The sequence below is a fragment of the Hydra vulgaris genome, chromosome 14, assembly GCF_038396675.1.
Source record: "Hydra vulgaris chromosome 14, alternate assembly HydraT2T_AEP".
Classification (NCBI taxonomy): Eukaryota; Metazoa; Cnidaria; class Hydrozoa; order Anthoathecata; family Hydridae; genus Hydra; species Hydra vulgaris.
In genome coordinates, this window is record NC_088933.1 from 40,957,501 (window position 1) to 40,982,018 (window position 24,518).

The 24,518-nt window shown below is 26.5% G+C and overlaps 1 protein-coding gene across 2 annotated transcripts in view; it reads right to left on the reverse strand.

Moving 5' to 3' along the window:
• LOC100199711 (26S proteasome non-ATPase regulatory subunit 6) overlaps positions 1-24,518 on the reverse strand; it is a 111,579-nt gene that overhangs the window by 4,131 nt on the left and 82,930 nt on the right. The window contains exons 3-9 of one of the 2 annotated variants that reach the window (XM_065818345.1): positions 19,582-19,891; positions 18,003-18,148; positions 17,142-17,361; positions 11,308-11,416; positions 7,646-7,814; positions 5,947-6,024; positions 84-111 (exon numbers count right to left, since the gene is read on the reverse strand). In XM_065818345.1, the coding sequence (XP_065674417.1) occupies positions 84-111; positions 5,947-6,024; positions 7,646-7,814; positions 11,308-11,416; positions 17,142-17,361; positions 18,003-18,148; positions 19,582-19,848 (1,017 nt within the window). In that variant the 5' untranslated portion in view covers positions 19,849-19,891. The remainder of the gene's footprint in view (positions 1-83; positions 112-5,946; positions 6,025-7,645; positions 7,815-11,307; positions 11,417-17,141; positions 17,362-18,002; positions 18,149-19,581; positions 19,892-24,518) is intronic. The other variant, XM_065818344.1, reaches the window with a different exon arrangement.

Genomic DNA, 24,518 nt, shown 5'->3' on the forward strand with positions numbered 1-24,518 from the left:
CAAAAAAAAAATTTTCTTTTTTTTCTTCTGATTTTAAAAATTTGTACTGTAAAAAAAAATTAGGCCATACAAATAAAACAAACCTGATATTGATGATTTTTTGAGTCAGGTCTAAATAAAATAAACAGATTTTATCATTTTAAAAATAATAATATGTAATTTAAAAATTGAAAAAAAAAGAAGCAAATTTTATAAAAATAAGCAAAAACAAATTTAAATGTTATTAAGAAATTAAAACTTTTGTATTTATATTTCACAGTGACTGCCAGATTTTATATCTGCCCACATCCCATTTTTTTTGTTATTATAAAATATTTATTAGTTAAATAACCTAAGGGTATTGTTAACATCGATAGAAATTTACTGCAATAATAATCTAACAAGCCAGGTGTTCATTTTACTCCAATATCCAAAAAACTCTCTCCTTTACACCAGAAACAACTATATTTTCCAGCATAATTTGTAATACCAAACTTTGAGTTTGCAAACTAATCAAATTTTTAAAATAAAATTTGGACACAAACTATTTATTAAAACTATTTATTACATACTGGCATATATTTATATATTTTTAAACTCTAATTTACTTTCAACAAGATTGCAAGCAACCACTATTAAGTTATAAGTTACTTTAAAATTGAGGACAGGTTAAAATACTAGAAAATGGTAAACTAAAGACTTTAAAAGTTGCAGGATGTATTAAAAATGATAACATGAAGATGGGGAAGAGTTAAAAGACTTTTGATGTGTAAGGAGAAAAAACTGAACTAATAAAAGTTTTTATAGCATTAAGGAATAGATACAGTAAAAGGATACAACTTGTTGAATAAGAAGCCAAGTAAGAATGAGTTTCATTTTACCGTCATAGTGATGATAGCTTGTTTGAACATTGACCATGATAGTATTTGTAGAAAAAAGAAAGAAATGCAACTTTACAACAATGAGAGAGAGGTTCAAGCTTGTAAGATAAAGCAGGTCTATCTACATTTACAATGTGCTTTTAGATGTCTGAGAGTAAGAGAGTTGTTATTTGTCAATATAGGAATGCCAACAATATTACAACATTTTTTTGCAGTAAATAAATTTTGAGTTTTGTTGCCTTAAAAAATTTAAATCCACAAGCCATTGCAAGCCTTAAGCTGTTACAGAAGAGAGATAAAGAATAACTTTAATTCCACAGTTAGAAAGAAATAATTTATTAATCTCAAAATCTTTATATAAAAAAACTAATATCAGAGTGAAGACTAATCGTAGGATAGTTAGAGAGGTCATAGTGTTTTCTAGAGTTTTGAAAAATTGGAATCACTTATTTAGCAATTTTTAAAAGTTTAGCAAAAATTGAAGAGAATTCCAGAGAACACTTTTTAAGACTATGATAGAAATCTTGTCTGGTGCACAAACTGTAGAAGTGTTCAATTGAGAATTAACTTAAGTATTAAAAGCCATAGTGATTTTAATGTTTAACAATGGGTTAATCTGTTTAACTGGCAGAAAGAATGTGGCCATTAGTTTTAAGAGTTGAATTAGAGTAAGATTTTTTGCAAAAAACTCTGCCTTATTTTGGGGAGAAATAAAAAGTCAGACCCATGAATTAGAGATTAAATGTTAGACTAACTTTAGGTTTTTTTAACTTTAATGACACTGTTGAAGACTTACCAAAAGTCTCTAGATTCTAACATCTGAGATAAGAAACAAGATTTAGTAAACTTAGAATAACAGAGGTTAACATCAGACAAGACCTTTATACATTGGCTTCTTGGAATAATAAAAGGACATTTGTTTATAAGAGAGATGTTCTTGTTAAAAAGATGAAAAAAATGATTACTGTTTAATAATGAGGCATGACTTAATATCAAAGAGAAGGAATATAAGCTTCCAAGCTTTTATTCCAGAAGGAATAAAAGCTTCCAAGATGTGCTTTATGCATACATATTATGGGTATAAACATATATTTTTGTTATTTATTTAGATGCTGGCAAACACTATCCTTTCATATTTATATAAACTTTAGCATTTATATGGTGTAGCCTTTGCCAAAATAGAAGATGATCAAATAAATGTGTGTGTGACTCTAACACGACAAGAAAAAGAGGCATAGTTTTAGACAGATTAAAAAAAAGTGTCTTGTCGGACAACGTTTGTTAGAGAAGATTGAAGTGATTTAGGCATCAGCATGTAGAGAGGTAGAAGCTTCAGGAGAAAATGGTAGTGGTAGAAGTAAGAAAACTTGAAGAGAGTGCCTTATATATTGTATGAATGAGGTTTAGTTAAAGAAGAAAATACTTTATATTGTTTATATTAGAGAAACAGCATAAAAGAGGAATGCTAAAGCCTGATGATGACAACGATGATGATCATGATGGTAATGATGATTATGATGATCATGTTGATCATAATGATGTTTATATATGCATATATATATAAAATATAACATGAATTTTGAATAATAAAAAAAAAACTTTAGGATGTATAATTGTTTATGCAGGTCACAAACCCGGCCCCGGTCAAATATCAACTCTGGTCGTTTACTAATACCATTTCTCACTCTTCAGAGAAGAGAAAATTATTCTTAGTTTGCGCAAATGTTAATATAGAAGGCTACTCCAGAGAACAATTTAAAAAAGAATATCACTTAACACAACTGACACACATTTAAGTCAGCAAATTTTAAAGGAGTTTTAAAACAATATAATAAATAAGTTATGTCATCATCTGCAAACTCATTGGAATTACGAGTTACAGTTTCTACTCCTTCTTTCTAATACTATCTAATACTATCCTTCACAATTAAAAAACTTTTGGAACTAATTTAAATATTTGTTTTTTTTACTGCTTCTTCTGGGCGAACTAGTGTAACTTTTCACATGTTTTTAAAAACCTTTTTTTTAATGGATTTAATGTAAAGAAGTGACTTGTTAATATTTTCCATGTGGGAGATTTTCAAACTCTTTTTTTTAAAAATAAATCCAAAAGATCCTTTGTATTCGACAGGAAAGATATCATATTAGCTGTGACAACTTTATCCCTTTTGGAGTAATCCATTGTTACATATTTTGGGTCAAAGTTCACTAACGGGTGAGGAGAAATTAGTAACACAAAAATTAAAGCCTTGTATTTTTAAAGAAATAAAAGCAAAATTTTTTTAAATATTTTTTTTAAATTACTACAAGATTTATATTAACAAAAATATTTTTTATAAACCGATAGCACTTGTTGGCTATTAATCTCAATTTTGACTTAATACCCTTCATAAGTGATTGTAAAAATGTTGCATCAATTTTTTTCAAACACGCATTGATACACCCAATCAATTGTTGTGAACTTTTGGCCTCCCATCCACCCTCATACACATTCTGAGCCAATACTCCCCTAAAGTCTTTGATTAGCCGGGCTTTGGGGACATTAGGAGGGTTCATATCGACCGGTACAAAATTAATATTTGCATCCATCCAGGAAATGGCCTCTGTAAACTTATGAGCACTAGCTAAATCTGGCCAGAAAAATATAATTTAGGACTTGATGATACTTATTGATGAATGGTATAAGTCGTTCCTCTAAGCATTCTTTGACATATATGCTTGATTTTATTGCAGCTGATGCTATTGACTGAAAGAGTTTCAACATTCCGCGCTCAGATAGTGCTATCCAAACAAGAATTTTTTTGGAAATTTTTCTTTTCCCGCAAAACGAACCTTATCTGGACATTAGTCTTTGTTGTCTTTGTAATATCTGGCGTTTCCAGGCATTTCATCACCACTAAAACAAAAGTATTTTTCAACGTCTAAAATTAAAACACTCTATTCTTTATAGAGGTGATTTGCGAGATTTCGGCTACTTTTTTGTACCCTAAGACGCTGTTCATCATTGTAATTGGGTGATTTTCATGTTTACGGTACTTAATGTTCATTTTGGCCAATTGTGTACAAATTGTCTTTTGATAGACGTTGAATTTACGTTTTCTTTGACATATTTTTGAATGTTGGTCAACCTGCGAAGTTTTGCTTTTTTTTTCTCGAGTCCACGATGATGGACATCCAGAATTTTTTGTAACTTTTAAACACTATCCTTTAAAGTAGTGGTAGGTGTTATATAAGCGGTAGTGGTGTTGTGGTAATAAGCGGTAGTGGTGTTGTGGTAAAGCGCATGCTTCATAAGCGAGAGGCTCCGAGTTCGATCCCCACCACGTCCCTGGTAGTACCACGCTCAACTTGTTTCTCCGCGCAGCGGCCTTGTTCGTCGAGGTTCGTGTTTTGGAGTTATAGAGTTGAGAGAGGGTTATAACCACTATTAAGTAGCCTCCTTATCTGTAGTGGCCTTCTTGGCCTTGAGGAGGTGAATAACAAAAAAAAAAAAAAAAAAAAAAAAAAAATGTCGATTGATTATATGCTGTTTTGCGACAGACTCTTTCTTTAATAAAATGGTTTGCAGCTTCGGCTTTGGTAGCTTTTGGATTTGCTCTTTCTTTGCTGTTTAGCATTTTTTTTTTTAATAATTAAAAAAATAAATAAAACTAGAATATTTAAAAATTACATTTGAATGCTAAAATATAATAGGGATTTCAAGCAAAATAAGTTTTTTGTTTTTGTTTCAACTAATTTCTCCTCACCCATTATTATTAAATTCCATTCCTTCTTCTCCATTCATTCATTTGTGCTCTTGTAAAAATAATATAGTAGCATTTTTTCAATGTCATCAAAGCCATTTTTGTTAAAGCGTCCTTTAGTGCAAGGTCTAAGCGATGAGCAACACATAAATACCATCTAGAGTAAATTTTTTTGTAGAACAACTTGAACACTTGGATTGTTTTCTCAGTAAAGAAAAATTCAGAAATAAAACCTTATTTTTGAACTCTTTAATTCTCACAAATTTAGAATTAAAGAGAGTTATCAAAAGATAAACTTTTATTTTTTAAAAACTTTGAAACACCCAAGTAATCCAATTTCTCAGCAGGTTAAATGTGTAAACAGTTTCTATAGACATATATTATCAAAAAGGAAATAGATATAGTTTACAATAATATTATCAAAGAAGAAAATATAGCCTCTTTTTTATCACACATTTTATCTTTAAAAGATGAAATACTGTCAGCTTTCAAAAAATGATCCATTTCATCAGACACAATACTTCTAAACAATGGCAATGATTTACTTGTTGGTGTTGGTGGTCCCTGTGGAGCCTGACTTAGATTTACACAAGATAATACAAGTTTTGGTCTTACCTTTCCATAATTAAAACTTTTTCATAATTGTCCATAATTTTAAATTAAGGAATATTAGCTTGAGGCAAAGCACTAACCCATCTTTTTTCTTTTATCCATTCTTTTTATTTGGGAAGCAAAAAAACTTTCACAGACTTTGTACCTTGTAGTTACCTCAATCAGATTATTAGTTTGCTCACATATATGTTATCCTGTAATAGATAGAAACCTTATATATACCAGATGTTCTATACATCACTTGTCTTACATCCATTAAACTAATTACTATCATCCAAGCAGCCATTAACTTTTCGAATGTTTACTACTATTTGTTTACAAATTTAACTAGATAAAAGCCATAGAATTAATATAATAGATTTTTTGGGCAAAAAATGCCAGCATACACAACTACAACCTACACGTTAAGAACCCTACGGGAGCTAAACTGTTCATAGATCTGTACAAGCCTATTTTACTACTGTACACAAATAGACCTTGGCATACACACATACAAATAAATAAAGATTATCTCTTCAAACTTGGGAGGTAAATATAGAAAAAAAAGGCGTACAAATGTTAATATGGTTTAATATATTATATATGGTCAGTATTTAAAATAATCTAGGAAAGCTGGGGACTAAGACATAGGGGACTCAGTAAGAGTGTTGCCAATTATCAATATAGAAAAACCAACAACATTGAGATAATTATTTGCAGAAGAGTTGAGTTATAAATTAAAAAAGACATACCTATTTGTTTCAACAATTCCTCCAACCTTATCTATTTTACAATTCAAGCGTCCTGCAGAAATAAAACGAGAAAGCTCCCTAAAAAAATAAAAATTGTAAAGTTAAAATTATTTAACAATTCTACCAGCCTGAAAAATAACAGCCTGTCAATGGTCAATGACCGCCTGAAATGACTAAAATTGCTATTTTAACATCGCAAAATGTATTCTTGCCGGTCATGTTTGACCAGTTGAAAAAAAGATCAGAGTTTTGAAAAAAAGGTTTTACAAATAACCATGATGTAACTTAGAAAATGCTTATACTAAATTTTCATAGAATCAATTAAATTTTAAATAAGCATTTAAAATAGTTTTAATGTTTGCAACTTTTTGCTTTGCTGACGAATTTATTATGTAAACTATACAATTTTTTTTTTGCTTCACTTTTTTAAATTATCTTTATTTTACTGGTAATTATAAACCTATTTTTTATGAATGATTGAAGTTCTTATTTTATTATTGTTTTAATTAAAATATAATATAAATTATTTTTAAAATAATATAAAAATATATAATTGCTGTATTTAACTGAGACTATTTTTTCTTTTAATTGTACTTAGCCATTTTATTTTCTTTTCTTTAAATCTTTATATTTATTTTCAAAGGAGCAGAGATAAAAAATTGTTTTATATCTCTGCTCATTAAAATCAGAGATATAAAAATACTTAAAATTTTTGTATATAACTAAGAACATTTTCTCTACTTTTTTTATTTTTTAAATCTTTTCCTTAAGTTTTTTCGTAGCTTTTTCTCGCCAATGAAAATTTATGAAAAGAAGCAATTGCAAAGAATTTTTAAGTAAATTTGATATTTTTAAATAAATTTGAATATATCAATTGTGCATTTTTAATTTTTTTTCCTTCCTATTATTGAGTTGTAATAGAATCATCAAATGTCTTAGAAAAAATAAAATAAAAAAAGAGAAACAACACTTTCATTTTTCAATAGCATTCATGAAACGATTTCTCTTAGTATTAAGTATTCAGTTTAAATTTTTTTAATATTGTATAAAATTTGTTTTGATATTTAAAAAAAATTCAACATTCAATTACTTGGATATTACCAAACTTCTTTTTTTAATTAAATGAAAATCTATGCTCGCGAGCGTAATTTTAAACAAATTAACATTAGCAGGTAATTTGAACATTACTTATTTGCAAGTTTAAATTTATAAAATGCATTGACTTTATTTAAATTATTATTTCAAAAAAAAATGAGTTTGTTAATTTTTAAGCATTAAAAATTAATGAACTTGTATTTTTTGTGTGTATAGTTTCAATTATGAAGAACTATTACTCAGATGAAAATTCAAACAAAGAATAAAATAAAAATTTTGATCCTCCAAAAAAAACAATTGACCGTCAATCCCATGTGTTAGCTGGTCAAATTGATTGCTCAGCTTATATTTCTTATTTTCCACTCTGATTCTACTATAGCGTATATAGATAACAAATTGTTACAAGTTTTTCCTACCTTTATAGCATACAACATTTTCACAAAAAGAATAATGAAAAAAAAAAAAGATTGTTGCACCATGCCAAACAAATTTAAAAATAACAAAGATACTTTAGAAATATAACAATAAACATGCTTTCTATATTAGGTTTCTTTTTTAATAGAATATATTAACACAAAAAATGATAAAAAAATTATTTATGTACTTGTCAATAAAGTCAGAGGAAACACCAAATGCATCACCCATATATTGTAGAGTTAAGCTTTGATATGATTCTAGTAACTGTGCATAAGCTATGATTCTCATTTCTCTGATATAATAAGTCACATGATTAAATAGTAACCTATCGCATTGGAGATACCTTTCAATTTCAACTAAAATTGTTATAAAAATTGTTACAACATCTATAAATTGTTACGAAAAATAACAAATTATGATTACTTATAAAAGAAAAAATGAAAAAAGTTCAACATAACAAAAAATATTTTTATTATAACATTACTAAAAATAAAACAAAATATCTGAACACTAAGTAATATTAAAAAAAAAAAAAAATTGAATGTAAAATAAATTAAAGTATAAATGGCTTTTCTAAAGCATTTTCACAACTTAGCAATTGTTTTTTCTTCAAAGAACTTTTTAGAATAAAAATAGAAGCTAATTGAATCAACAACCATTGGTAACCATGGTAATATATGAAAAAAAGACTAAAAGAAGCAAACTTCTAATTGCACTGTGAAACAGGTTAGAGCAGTTGCACTGTGAAACAGCTTAGAGCAGTTGCACTGTGAAACAGGTTAGAGCAGTTGCACTGTGAAACAGCTTAGAGCAGTTGCACTGTGAAACAGATTAGAGCAGTTGCACTGACAAACAGTTTAATGCAGTTGCACTTAAGTGTAAAAGAATTTGTCAAAAACTCAGAAACTATGAACTAATTTTTTAAAGAGTTAGGTTTTACTGAGTCATCACCTGATTCATATCTAGCATTACTTTTATTTATAGTGTTTAAACTCAAAACACCATTTATCACTGATGTGATTTTAACTCAATTATACATTATATCATCTGATAAACCAAATATACAATATAAGGGAAAAAGTAAACTTAAAAAAGTGATGGGAAATATGTAATTTTGCCTAATTTATTATTTTCACACTATACCAGTGTGATTAATTACATGGATGAGAAAAATAGAGAATGTGTTACAAAAGTTGATAACCTGGCTTGTGTCACAGATTATCAAAAGTTGAATTTTGGTCTTAAAGGTTATGTTTATGAAAACAATAGGTAATCTATAATGAAAACCAATAGCAAAAAACAACCTTGTTTAAGCAAAAGTCTTGTTGAAGAAAAGTTGACAAAAATCTTGTACAATGTATATATACAATAATATATACAGAAAAGTTGACATAATATATCTTAATAGCAAGAAAGCATTATTTAAGTCTCAATGTTAATATATATATATATATATATATATATATATATATATATATATATATATATATATATATATACACACACACACATATATATATATATATATATATATATATATATATATATATATATACATATATATACATATACATATACATATATATATATATATATATATATATATATATATATATATATATATATATATATATATATATATATTGCCACTCTGTACACAAATTTCGTTCATTATCTTTTTGTTTGTGCTATACCTGCTTGTGTGTATTTTGCAACAAATTTTTGTCACCAAGAGTTACTCAGCCCAGATCTGTCCTGATCTGCAAAATAACTTAACACCAGATAGGGCATAAGAATGTAAAAAAAAAAAAGCTTTAACTTTTCCATAATGTCATATTTAAATTTAAAAATGGTATTAGGAAAACCTGTCTAAATCACACAAAGAAGGAACCATAGACTTTAAACATACATCTAAACAAAAAACTATATTAAAAATCATTTTATTTTTGTTATTAATTTTATCTATTGATTCATATAAAATTTTAAATTAACTTACAAATATATCAGAAATTAGCAATTTTAAATCTGATAAAGAATATAATAATTAATTAGAGAATTAGGCAGAGAAAATCTAAAAGATAACATAAGAAAGAAGATGTGAAAAGCTTGAAAACATAACATAAAAGATAACATAACATAAGGAAGAAAATGTGCTTGAAAATAGTAAGATGACGAGAAATCAAAAATGTGGAAAACATAATTAAAGATAACATAATTATGCTATATCAGGCCTTGTTTTAAATAAAAAACGGTTTAACACATTAGCTTGCCATGATTTTGAATTCATAAAGTCATAATTATTTTTTTAAGGACAAGGACTTTTTTAACTACCGCAATAAAATAAATTACCGCAATACAAGTTGATTTTACGAATTAAGAAAAACAAATCTAGAAGTGTTATTTTCTAAATATACGTATTGTGGAATGTCTATTTTGTTTCTGTTCTTGACAGTTGTATAAATGAATTAAAATATCTTAATATTTTTTTTTCATTATTTCTTTAAATTACAACTTTGCAAATAATGATTTTTTACTTTTAAAAAGTTATTACAAAAAAAAAAAAATTACTTGTTGCAAAGTTAATTACTTTACCAGCGCATTTTTTTTGTGACAAACAAAGATTTAAGTTTCCAAGTACCATTTAATAAAAAATATATACTGTTGTGCTTTCACTTGCCTTAAGGCAAAAAAGTTGAACATGTATGCTTTAAGAATATTTTTGGTGCAGTGTTATAAATTATAACATGTTTACTAGGCTTTTAATTTATTGTTAAAAATAAAAAAGGAGGAAGAAAAACCGAGAAAAAAAATCTAATTTTTTTTTAATTTTAATAACTTTTTTATTCAAATTTTTTCTATGTTATAAGGAAATTTCTGTTTTCACTTTTTTGAAATTCCATAATCTGTTAATTATATAAAGCTGATGTAACTACTAAAAAATATTTTTTTTCTAAACTATTATTTTTTGCAAAATAATAATTATGAATATAAACGAAGATATTGCAAGAGTTATATTGCTTCAAGCATTAATTTAAGCAAAAAAAATCAATAATAGCTATATCCTTAGAAGTTTTTTTGAAAATTAACAAAACAAACAAACAAAACAAAAAAAAATTAAAATATCAAAAATGGCGCTAACTTAAAATAAAATTTATTGTGTACTATTTTTTAGCTTAGAAATCTTTTTTTTTTTTTTAATTTTTAAAATAATTCAGGAATTATTTTTGCTATTGTTTGTTATGAGAAATTGTCTAAATAGATATTCTTGCTCTTGCAAGATAATAAATAAAAGTTTTTTTAATACATTTCTTTCATGATTTCTTTTTTTAAGCGTCGTATAACATCTTTTTTTTTTTCTTTTGCTTTTTTTGATGGAAAAGTTAGAATAAAAATAAAATTTTCTTTGTTTTTCTTAAATTTACATTTGTAAATTGAGCGAATATCAAACATAATTTTTATGCAAACTTTTTTACGTAATTGACATTCAAACTTCATGAGTGGTTCTTATAACGTTAATTACTTCTTTTATCTTACTGCTTAAAAGATACCTTTAGACTTGTTTAAATATTAAACAATGATAAAAAGTGGCATGACCAAAATGACTTACCGCTTACGTTAAATGGCTTAGGGCGTACATAAATGGCACGCCAATTTACGCTTTTAAACAAGGCCTGTATATAACAAATTACAATTATTTTTCCAAGTATATGAATATATGCAAGGAGGTGTACAAACATGTCTTAAACTTAGCGAAGTCATGAAAGTTCAACCTAAGTTATTTCAGATATTGAAGTTCCTGGATAGTAATTTTCAACATTATAAATAACAATATGAAAATTTTTTACAAACCTAACACAATAAAAAAATCTTTGTATTGGCATTCATAAAGCGAATTAAGATATTTGCGAATAACTGGAAGGTTGTGAAGATTTTCTAAAATTTCTGAACATTTAATCACCTAAAGTAAAAATATATAAAAATTTTTAAAAACAAATTTCACTTATAAAGTATGCATAATTTAAATTAAATAATAAATTTAAAACACTTTGGAAACAGAAAATAATAAGTTATACACATATGTATATAAAATAATAAATATAGCAAAACATATGTTTATATAAAATCATTAATAAATCACCAGAGAAAGAGATTTTTTTCTAATCAAAAAAAGCTAATGATAAACATTATGCTCTCTTTAGGTACTAAAGTGGTTTTCAAGTTCAATATTCTTAAGCCTTGAAATATACACGATTTAATATATACTGATTTAATGTAATATATACTGAATATATTATATACATATATTTAATATAATATGTATACTTAACATAATATATACTGATTTAATGTAATTTAATATATATATGATTTAATATATACTGATTATATACTTAATCAAAATCCTGATTATATATTAATTAAATGCTGATTTATATATGACTTGATCAAGTCATATATAATGTGACACAATTCAAGCTTTCGATTATTGTTTGGCATAACAAAGAAAAACCTTTTTTATATATTTTCATTAGCAAAAAGATCTGTTAAATTTTAACAGGTAAAAATTTTTATCTGTTAAAATTAAACAGATCCCAAGAATGGCTAAAGATTCCATCAGAGTATTGGAACAAACTTTAACATTTAAATAAATATCACCTCAACAGTGTGTTTTTAGGTGATATTTATTAAAAGAATTTGTCATTCTCCTATTTAACATACCATTTATCTGTTTTACAAGTTCTTCAAATGTTCATCAAATATGTTTAATAATTGATCTTTAATGACTTATAATAAGCTAAAATAAAACTAAAAAAATTATTTAAATAGACATTTATCTTATAAAATACAAAGACATCATAAGTAAAGGAGATTTGACTTTTTTTTTTTTATTATGTAGATACGACTTTTGAGTTCAAAACAAAATTTTCCTTTACATTAAAAACAAATTTTTCAACAAAATGAATGAAAACTGATTTTTGTAATTTGTAGAATGAATGAGAACTTTTTTAATTTATGAATGATGTTTTTTATTTATAAATAAAATAACACTGCATTGCAAAATATAAGTTTTAGTTTTAGTTTTTTTTTTTAATTTTGCTATCTTATTTCATGCTTTTTGTTTTTTAATTTTATTTCTGCAATTGCAAATAAATTAAGCTTGTCAACATTTAATTTCAGAAACTGGAAATAGTATTTTCAATCATGGTATAAGTAATATTGCATAAGTGTGTTGTAGTATTTTAATTTTATAACTTTATGGTAACTGTTTTGAAACATATGATTATTAAAGATGATATATTATTGTTTTGAAAATCCTAATGTACCAGTTTATCATAATTTGTAGTAAAGTAAATTTTTAGTAATACAATTATTATCATTAGTTTTTTTAATAATATAACTGAATTATGAAATTATTTTAGAATATAGCCATTATAAGTAAGCATTAATTAAGCAGATTTCTAATCAAAATAGTCACATCATTTAGTTGTTTGATTAGAACATAGTAATGAGTAGTAATAGAGTATAATAGAGTAGTCTGTGGCCACACTGGGGGTAGAAAGAAAACATCTGTGAGCATTTTATTCAAGCCAGGTGAGCAAAATGGAAAGAGTTCAATGTTCTTTTTGCAATGATGTTATGTCAAAAAGTGGAACACCAATGGCCATGAATATTAAGAAATGTAGAAAATGTCCAGTTGAAGTCAAATACAAATTTTTAAATGATGACACAGTCACGTCAAAAAAAATCATGACAGAAACAACACAAAGAAAAGCAAAATGCAAATTTAAAAACCTTATTTCAAGTAAGCATTGTAATAGTACAAATGTCACAAACATTATTTCAGACCCTTTAAAACATTCAGAACCAGTTTCTAAAAGTGGTAAATCCTGTTCAATGTTTGATAGCATGAAACAATGTGTAGAAGATATCAACATTTTTTTTTGCTTAGTATATTTGTTTTGAATTGTTTATCTAAGAATAATAATGTCATAGGAATCAATTGATGCACATCTATCTAGGTCTATTTACGCAAGTGGGTAACCCATGAGTTTAGTTGATAATAAATACTGGAAAAGCATTTTAAATAACTTACGCCCAGCTTATCAGCTCCCATCATGGTATGAAGTGTCAAACATACTTTTGGATAAAGAATTCAATAGAATATCGAGCAATGTTAAAGAACTAATTACAATAGCAGATTCTGTAGGATTTATGTGTGATGGATGGAGTAATATTAGGTGAGTATTAGTTTAATAAATTTAAACAAAAATACTAATGTTTGATTTATGCAAATAATTTAAAAATTAAAACTTGAAAACTATTTACATTTTGCAGAAACAAAGAAGTTATTATCTTTGTGTTGACATTGCCTTATTCATTGCCTAATATATGGAAATTACTGCCTTCAGGTAAAATTTACATAAATGTCAATTTTTTTTTTAAGAATAAATAACGAATACATTTTTTAATAAAATTGTTTTTAACTCTCTCCCAACTCGTAACTTAGTTCTTCATGTTAAAAACTTTTTCTAACTTTATAACTGAACAGTTAGTAAAGTATTTACATGAAAGTAATAATTTTCAGGTTCATCAAGTCATTCTGGTGAATACATTGATGAACCTGAAAGCAGTTGAAATATGTATTAGAAAAAATTAATGCTAAAAAAGTTATGGGAATAGTAACAGATAATGCAGCAAACATGAAAAAGGCATGGTAACTATTAAAAAACAGCTATCCTCTTCTTAATTGCTATGGATGTATATCTCATAGTCTCAATTTGTTTTTTAATGATTTTATAAAAATACCTAATCTTTGTGTGTTAATGTCACAAGCAACAGATATTGTAAAGGAAATCAAAAACTCACACATAATAGGTGCAATATTTAAAGAAATTCAAAAATCAACATATTATTTTTATACAATTAATTAAAACGTTTTATATGGTAATCTATTTTATTTCTAATTTTATATTATTAAACTAGGATACGTGATTAAAATCTATTTATTAATAGATAGGGTTCCACTGCGGCGTGTCTTCAGAGTATACATAAAAATAAACAACCTTTAAAATCTTTGGCCATCTCTGAGCGATGTGTATTAAATTCTACAACAAAAAATAGCTTGTTATCAGATATTTTTTGGGATAAGGTTCAAGGATTTTTAAAGCTGCTAGCACCAATAGCTGATGCAATCAAGATAACAGAAGCCGACAGCCCAATGTTGTCATCTGTAGTTGAAATCTTTTATAGTTTAGAAAATAATATTAATCAAAACATAGTAAGCAGTCCTTTAAGAAAAAAAGAGGAAGTAGAAATGAAAGAACTATTTGCTAAAAGAAAAAAATTTTGCTTAACAAAAATTCATATGGCTGCTAACCTACTTGACCCCAAATATAAAGGAAGATATTTAAATGGGGAACAAAAGGTTAAATCATTATATTTATTTTTATTAATTAAAACTTTTATTTATTTTTATTAAACTAAGTAAAATCATTAATGCAATATCTAAATTTTTTTAACAGATTGATGCATGTGAAGTAATATATTCAATTGGTGTAAACGCACCTAATATCAAAATAGATATTTTGATGGCTGATTTAGCAAATTACCGATGTAAAGGAGTTTTTTCAAAAACTTTTATATGGACAGCTATTGACCTAACATTTGGTTAAAACTGGTGGAAGAGATTATGTTCATCTACTGAAATATCAAAATATCATAAGTGCAGCTTGCAAAAGAAGTTTTAGCAGTTATGTAAATATTCACAGTGCCAAAAGAAACAGATTAACAAATGAAAGAGCAGCAAAATTAGTGTTTTTATATCAAAATTTAAAACTTGAAGCAATGGATATGTGTGCAACACAACAACCAATTCTGCCTAAAGAACCAATAAATATTTCAGATAAATCTCACGAATCAATAAATATTTCTAATGAAGAGTCAACTGAACAAGAATTTGAGTCACTTGACCAAGAGTTTTCTGGTCAAGATTTTTCTGTAGATGAGTTTTAGATTAAAAAAGTTGAAATAAAATTGTTTCTAATCAATTTTTGAATTCAAATTTTGAAAAGAACAAATAGGTTTTAACCATTTTAAAACATTTTAAAAATCTCTTATACAGATTGCAATTAAACAAAATATTTCGAGCAGGTTCTCTAAACAAGCGTAGCTTTATTGAATAGCAATAAAGTTGCTTAATAAAATCTCTTAGGAGCTCTGCATATGCGGAAAAGATGCACATTAATTTTTTCTGCTTTTGAAGCATTTTTTGAGAATGAATAATTTTACTAAAAAATATTGAAATAAGGAAACGATTGGTGTGGAATAGATATATATATTTATTCCAGCTAGAATATGTGTGTGTGTATGTATGTGTGTGTGTGTGTGTGTGTGTGTGTGTGTGTGTGTGTGTGTGTGTGTGTGTGTGTGTGTGTGTGTGTGTGAAAAGAAAAAATATATTAAAAAAAAGGTTGGTGTGGAATTGACTTACAAACAGACCTTGTCATGAGGTTTTGTTGGGTATTTACATCATATTCAATTATATTTACATCAATAAAACTTAAATTACGTTAATTGCGTATTTTAAAGTACCGCATTGTAATTCAAATTAAATTAAAAACCACTTTAAAAACCATTTAAAATCTTTATCTCTATTAAAATATTTATTAAATATCTATAATTTAAACAATATTGTTATAAAAAAATAATAAAAATTTGTTGATTGAAAAAAAAATTTCATCCTTTAAAAAAAATTATACAATTTATTTCTTAAAACATTCATTATAAAACACACAAAATTAATGTCATGTTTGCTTTCTCACAGACTAGTTTTTTTTTTTAAAGAAAGTTTTTTAAGAAGTTTTTCATAAACTGTTTATGGGTGAATTTCTAAAGCGTCAAAAAATAAAAACTGTCAACAATTAAAAAAGGAAAAAACTATCAACTACAAACGAATTAATCATTTCTAATTGACATTCTATGATCAATCTAAAAAATTAATGATAATGAAAAAACTTTAGTTAAAAAACAATTTCCAAACTAAAAAGAAATCAATCAAAGGCTGATTAAATAATCTAGTTAAAAAAAGCTTCAGCGTAACGTAACAGCTTAATGAATAGGCGAAATCGCTATTTCGTACGTAAAACTGGCATAACGCTTTTCAACCTGGCCTGTATAAAGTCCCTTTTATTTATGGGTCCGGCCAACAAGTTCTTATATATTATACAATGTTTGAATTTAATCACATTTTATTTAAGGTAACTTTTTTATGCAAGTTTTTTGATATCGTTGCTTGAATTGAATCCCATTTGAAGTAATTTTTTATGCAAGTTCTTTGATATCATTGTTTGAATTAAATCATTTTACTCGAGTCACAGTTTTAGAAGTTATACTTATTTTTTAGGTAAAAAAATTATAAATATTGAAATATTTGTACAAAAACACATTGATGTGTTATTTGTAAAAAGACACATTTATGTGTCATTTGTAGAAAGGCACATTCATGTGTCATTAGTAAAAAGACATATTTATGTGTCATTTGTAGAAAGACACATTCATGTGTCATTTATAGCAAGACACATTCATGTTTCATTTGTAAAAAGACACATTTATGTGTCTTTAGTAGACACTTTAATGTTTTATTTTTAAAAAGACACATTTATATAAGTATTCATTAAACTTACTTTTTTACCAAGCTCAGCTCTTTTTAATGAAATAATTGATAGAAGGACTGTATACTCAACAAACTTTTTGTAGCTCATAAGCTCGTATGAAGTAAATGTTGAAATGCTTTCAAGGAAATTCAAAGAAGCAGTCTTAAAGTCTCGTACAGTAAGTGAGTAGTAACCTTTGTACACCTTTAGACGATTTCGACGGTCCCAATCACCTCCTTCTTCTATCAAGCTAAAAATTAAAATAATCTTTTTCAATAAACTTAAAAATAAAATAGAATAAAATTTTTTGTTTGGAGAAACTTATATAAAAGAAAACACATCAAAATTAAATATAAATTTTTTTACACATTTAACAACCAAATATTCACAAAAAATTGTGCACCCAAATATTTATGAATTGGACAACCAAAACTTGACAAACCCATAATTATTTACTAAATTTTTAAATATTTAATCATTATTAGTTAATTATTATTGATAATCAAGTAAATCATCAAGAAAGCGAGGCTTAGCTTGCTACGTTTATCCTTATTTATATGTTTGAAATATGAGAGGAATGTCAATATTACAAAAAAACAACAAAAAAAGACTTGTAAAACATTTATAATTTCTCCTATATATACACTAAATATTTCTAAAATATACTAAATACAACTAAAATACACTAAATACAACATATAAATACACTAAATACAACTAAAATACACTAAATACAACATATAAATACACTAAATACAACTAAAATACACTAAATACAACATATAAATACACTAAATACAACAAAAATACACTAAATACAACATATATAATACAATAAGCATGATACAAACTAAAACACATTTTACAACTAAAAATGCAAATATACATCACCTGGTTGCTTTTTCTAAATTTCTTGTTATGACATCATTGTCCATGAAAAAAAACCCAACTCGAATTTGTTGAAAAACATTGTCAAGTTTGTGACCTAACATTGATGTCTTCTCGTAAGATTTTCGCAGAATTGATAAGGCATTTTCCTAGAAGTATTAAAAAAACAATATATAAACTTGCCATTTTTTCATTAGAAATTTTATCAGAGGTAAGTATATGTGTCATTCCATGTCAAATCAGTAGAAAAGGAGGGGGAGGGGTAAAAAATGCCTCATCGCTCCTTCCCCTCCCACTCACCTTGTGCCCACCCAATGTATAAAAAAATTAGAATTAATGTCTAAATTTATTGACCTCAAAAAGCTAAATCTCTTTTTAAAGTAGTAAAATTAACTTTTTACTACTTAAAAGTAATATGTAGCTAATTTTGTAATTAGTTAGCTGATGTGATAATTGCATTTTATTGTTGTTTATGTGATAATTTTATTGTTGTTTATGTGATAATTGCATTTTATTGTTGTTTTGAAATATCTATTTCATTTATCAATTAAGAAATTTATTTAAGATACTGAAGGAATTTAGTTAAAAATATATTAAGAAAATTATTCAAGATATTATTAAGAAAATTATTTGAGACATTATTAAGAAAATTATTTAAAATATTATTAAGAAAATTAATTTTGTAATTAATATTTTATGCTGACCCTGTCAAATAAGCTATACATAAATGGCTGTATTTTGAAAAGACAAAAAATATTATAAGACTTTAAAAGTGATGTTTGATGCCTATATTTCAAAAAAAAGGTCCCCAAAACAATTCTAAAGGTGTAAAATCACCATTAAAATACCCCGTATCATGTCTTTATTTTTCAACTTCCTTTTAGTTAAAGAGCTCTGAAAAAAATTAATATTATACATAGATCCGACATGTGGCTGTGAAATTTGGTGCATAGACATCCAAAAGATTGTTCATTAAATTTCAGGTTGATACCACATTCTATTCATTAAATATTGCTATTTAATGACAAAAAGCTACTTGCAAAAAAAAATTAACATTATAATGTTAAATATAAAAAAACTTAAACCTGAATATCTCAAGAACCGTATGAAGTTGGCGGTTCCATTTTTCAGAATTTCTTAGTTTTTATAAACCCTATAAAACCAAAATAACAAAACCTGAAAAGTGGGGTATTGATGTCTGTTTATTTGACATGGCATGACCCCTAAGTCTAAATGTTTTGGATCAGAACTTTGGGCATGTTAAAATCGTTTTTTTTCAAATGCTCAGAACTATTTTAAAATATGTTACAAATTTATAATTAATCAACAGGAAAAAAACGTACAGACTTAAAAAACTAAAGATTTAACTGCTGTGAAATAGCGCATGCAAAGCAGTACATACCAAAATAATTATTAACATAAAAAACGAAAGAAAGAAAAATTTGTCCATGGTTTGATATTTTTGAAAAATCTTCTATTCTCATAAAATATCTTTTATGGAACTTGTGAGAAAAAAATGTTTTTTTTTAAAAGTAATTAATAATAAATACCTTATCTCCAATAAGTTATTAATAATAAATACCTTATCTCCAATAAGAATGTAATGTTCTGCTTTATTTAAGTAACTTCCTCGAATTTCTGTTTCACCAAGATTGTCTTCAGCATCTTTAATTTTTTCATCAAGTTGTTCAACAACTTGTTTATTTATCTCTTCCATTTTTTCAAGCTTTTCTTTGTCAACTGTCCATTGAAGTTGCTGGCAAACATATTTGTAAAAAGGACCCATATCTATAAACATCAAAACAAACAATTTTGGAAGAGTTAATTTAGCGTAAACCATACAAAACATACAGAGCTCTAAAAAAATTGTAACTATTAAAACAAAGGCAGTGCTAAATAAGCAATGGAAATGTTCTTACTCAGAACATCAGTCATAAAAAATAATAGTTTTCCAAAACAAATTTCACATAAGCAGCAGCTGTCTTGAGATTAAGCAGTTAAGAAAAAAGCATTGCAAAATCTTGCCAATCTAGTTTTAGCAAAATATGACACTCTTGTACCAACCTGAAATCCTTTAGATTTCACTGGCTGTTAATCTCAAAATATCATATCTAGAAATCTTGTATCTATAAATATCATATCTAGAAATATCTAGAAACATATCTGAAAATAATTAGAAATATTGTAAGAATACCAGTAAGAATATTTATTAATAATCAGAAACATTAACATATCAAGTTCATTATATTTCAACTGATTTAAAATAACTTTGTGCAACACTATTTTAATTTTTTTTTATTTACATAAAAGATATATATTTTTGTAAATCAAGTAATTTCAGACTTTCAAAGATTTGAAAATTGTAGCCATTACAATTGTAACAAAAGATATGGTTACAATTTTCAAAGATTTGAAAACTGTAGCCATGAAAATTGAAAACACTATTAGAAAAATCCCTCTATTTCTTGAATGATAAAAACAAACTATTTTAAAACCTTAATACTTTTTTGAACTTTCAACATTTGCCTCATATTTCTAGAACCAGTTTTTGAAAAATCTGTCTTAAAAATAGTTGGTTTTTTAAACTTTTAAATTTATATTAAAAAAATAATTATAACCTCCTTAACATTAAAAAAAATTTATTTTAAAAAACTTTTAAGAAAAAAAAGACTCAATAATAGGAAAATGAATGCAACTGGTATTTTTCTACTCACCAACTTTACAGATGTCTGATTAGCTAGAATCGTCTGGAATAAATGGGCAAAATAGAACCAGCTACATTTTAAAATTCAGAAATTATTTAAAATATGTTGTCTACTTGCTTAGTTTAACTTTTAACCCATTTTAAAGCGATTTTAAGATTTAAAAAGTTAAAAAAAAAAGTTTTTATATTATGCAGAATGTTTTTTAAAGAAAGTTTACCTATTACTTTAATGAATGAAGTAACAAATTGTTCCCAATGATTGCTTACATTAAATTGTTCCAAATGATTGTTTGCGTTAAATGGTTTGCAATGATTGTTTACGTTAAATTGTTCCCAATAATTGTTTACATTAAACACATTTTATTTAAATTACACTAGGTAACAAACCTAGTGTAATTTAAATAATTTAAAATTTTTTTTGTACCTTTAGCAATTTTATTCAAATTATCTTATTTTGGGCTGAGAAAAAAGAAAATGACAACGAAACTTGTGCAGGCGGTGAGATCTGTTGCAAGGACATGCCCCTGACGAGTGGCGTTAGTGCAGGTCTCGGGCTCTCCGAAACGTCATTGGTGATCGCAGTGCATTCCTGAGGAGGGGGATCACCACTATCCATTACTTAATTCTGATTGGTTATCATGGCATCAACATTTTTTTACCTCTTACACCCACGTATTATAGCGCTTTGACCTGAGACCTAACATTTTATTCCTCCTGCAGAATAGTCTTTACATTCATTTATGATTCTCACTTAATGACATCATCTGCAATCTACTTCTATTTTCTCATCTCCCAGGTCTACGTAACTGGACGGCTCCGTTGGTCACTTTTTGCGACCATTGTGTCGCATAAACAAACAAATTTTTTTATTAGCTCTAGTTTCTGAGATATACAATAGCAATAAATTTTTATTTCAGTTAATTTGCAACAGAGCAATATGACATAATTTACATATTCTAATAATATTTAAAGCACATTTGTTTTGTTTTTATTAAAGATATATTCTAACAGTTTTAAACAAAGAAGCTACTATCACCAAGCTTATAGGTATAGACAGGGGGCTTAGAGGTGGAAATAGTTAAAAATTATTTGTTTGAGAAAGTTTATAAAAATTATTTATTCAGAAAGCCAGATAAATTTGTGAATAAATGAAAAAAAAATTATGTTTCTAGCTAATTTCTAAATGATGATATGCTATTTTGAAGTTAATAAATTTCCAGTTTTTTGTGTATCTATAAAAGTTTAGTATTTTCAGTTAGTTACCATTCAAAATGAATTTACCAAAATGAAAATTGATAAACAACTTATGTAGAAGTTGTTTTTAATTTGATATGGAGTATATTTTTGAATAAATAAATTTAAAATGTGTTATTTTATTAACAAAATTTTTTTTTAAAGCTTTTAAAACTTAATTATGTAATTATGTTATAAATTTATGTTGTTGTTTTTTACAAAAAATCAGACTAAATCTTTTAAGATTTTTTCAAAAGTGCAAACTTGCCTCTGCTGTGTCATAAATTTTAAAAATATTTAACATTTCTTCTCTTCAAGTATTTTAAGGGGAACTGAGGCAAGTTGCACTTTTTTTTATTTACATGATTTAAAAATTTGAACAGTGATTATTTATTTTCTTATTTGTAACCAAAAATAAAACACATATTTTATTTTTGGTTACAAATATGAAATTTTTTAATTTTTAATGTGTTTACTTGATATGATTTTGTGTTTGTTTCAGCAGAAGTGAAGTAAAACAATAGTGGAAAATAAAAATGTAAAATACATCACAGAAATAAATTTATTCACACAATTTATTAAAGCTGAAAAAACTGTTAAGTCAAATTCAGCCATTAAAGAAATACTTTATAAAAATTTGAAAATGTGTGTGAAAATACATGGAAACATTATAAACGCCTGAAAGAGAAACATTTCAAGAAAAATGGATATGTATTTATACTTACACAAACATCAAAAGATATTATTTATGATGTAGAGGATGCTTACATAACAGAACCGTGTTTTTCAAAACAAAGAAAATCTTTTACAAAACTGGGTGATAAGATAAAAAAAAGGAGAAGACACAGGAACTTCTCAATAATATAAACAACTTTATCACTAATGAGTACCTAGAGTTGTGTTAACCAGTTATTAGGTTACCTCTTATATAGAGTTAACTCACAAAACAATAAAAATATTGCTCATGTTGGAAATGCAAAAAATTGCGCCCTACAATTAGTAAGGCTTTGACTGGAAGAGGTGTTTTTGTTCAATACAAAGAGCTTGTAAAAATGACAATTGATTCTGTTTTGAATATAATTAAAGATTCTTTTATTCCAGTAGACGGCAATAGGTATCAGGTGTGTTTTAAGGATGGTTGTGAAGGAGCAGGATAACAAGTATCAATGAAATCAAAAGAAATGATCGAAAGCAAGTCAAATATGTTTCAATATGGTCTTATTCCTCTGAAACTAATATGCTATCAAGATAGTAAAACTATGACCCTGTGGAAAAATTATTCAGCCAATGCATCAAGATCATTATGTCCTGTGCTTTTGATAAGAGAAACAGAAACTAATCAAAATTTGCTAGATCTTATTGTCCACACTACTGATAACGCACAAAAGGAGTTAAATGTTGAAGGAATGTGTTGTCTATTTGGCAAAAATTGTATCAATGTCAAAATTTATATTCAAGATACAATGAAGGATTTAAAGTTTAAACAACTCATCAGCGGACTAGGAGGTGCAGATTGTACACTTTGCAAAATAAAAACTCCTGAATGGACAGATATTTGGAGAGTTAGTGAAGGATTTCCGATTAATCAATCATCAGAAGAAATTTGGATGCTGTACGAAAAGCTAGTTGAGAAGGATGGTATCATTCCTACTAAAACTGGAGATTTTGACACAAGAAAAGGACTGACTAAAAAACCACAAACCAAATCTGATCAAAAAAGCATATGTTTTACACATTCATATATAAATAGCACTACCTGGTTTTTAAAACTTTTTTATCTGTATTGTATAGATTATAGACTTTAAGTTACAAAAACAGGACCACTAGGTGAACCAATACGTAGTGCAAAAGACAGGATTATTACTAAAACAAAAGAAAACACTGGATTGCAATTAGATGTGTTGTAACTCTGGTGAGAAGGGAGGGACATCTACAACAGGGTCACAAGGCCATAGATTTTTTTCTGAAGAACTAATTTCTACCATAAAAGACCTCTGCTCTCCTATGTACAAAGATGGCATGTTACTACTACATTCTCAAATCAGTATAATACTTTGTATAGTTTCTTGTCAGCTTACAATTAAAATGAACAAATTTCAGGAATTATGCAATAATGCTACACTTAACATTATTACAAATATACCATGGGCACAAATTAACCACACTCTTAATGGAGTCCTTCATCATTCAACTAATTAGTTAATAATTCTTAATGATGGTTACGGCCTTGGCAATTTATCAGAGGAAGGTCTAGAAACAAACAACAAAGATATTAGAAACTATTTTCTCTCTCATAAGACATCACATCTAGAACAACTTACAGATGTGATGAGTCATCTTTTAGAGATATTGGATCCAAATTATACATTTGCATCCTCCAAAGTTATGCCAAGATTGTGGTTCATATGACCATACAAGCAGATCTCATGAGCCTATGTTTTCAAAACCAAAGAGATATATTGATGATATGTTTGAAAACGTTATTTATGATTAATTATAGAGTTATTAACATCTTGTTTTTAAATACTATACTTCTTATTAACAGAACAATAGAAACCAGACCCCTAAATTATTTAAATTTT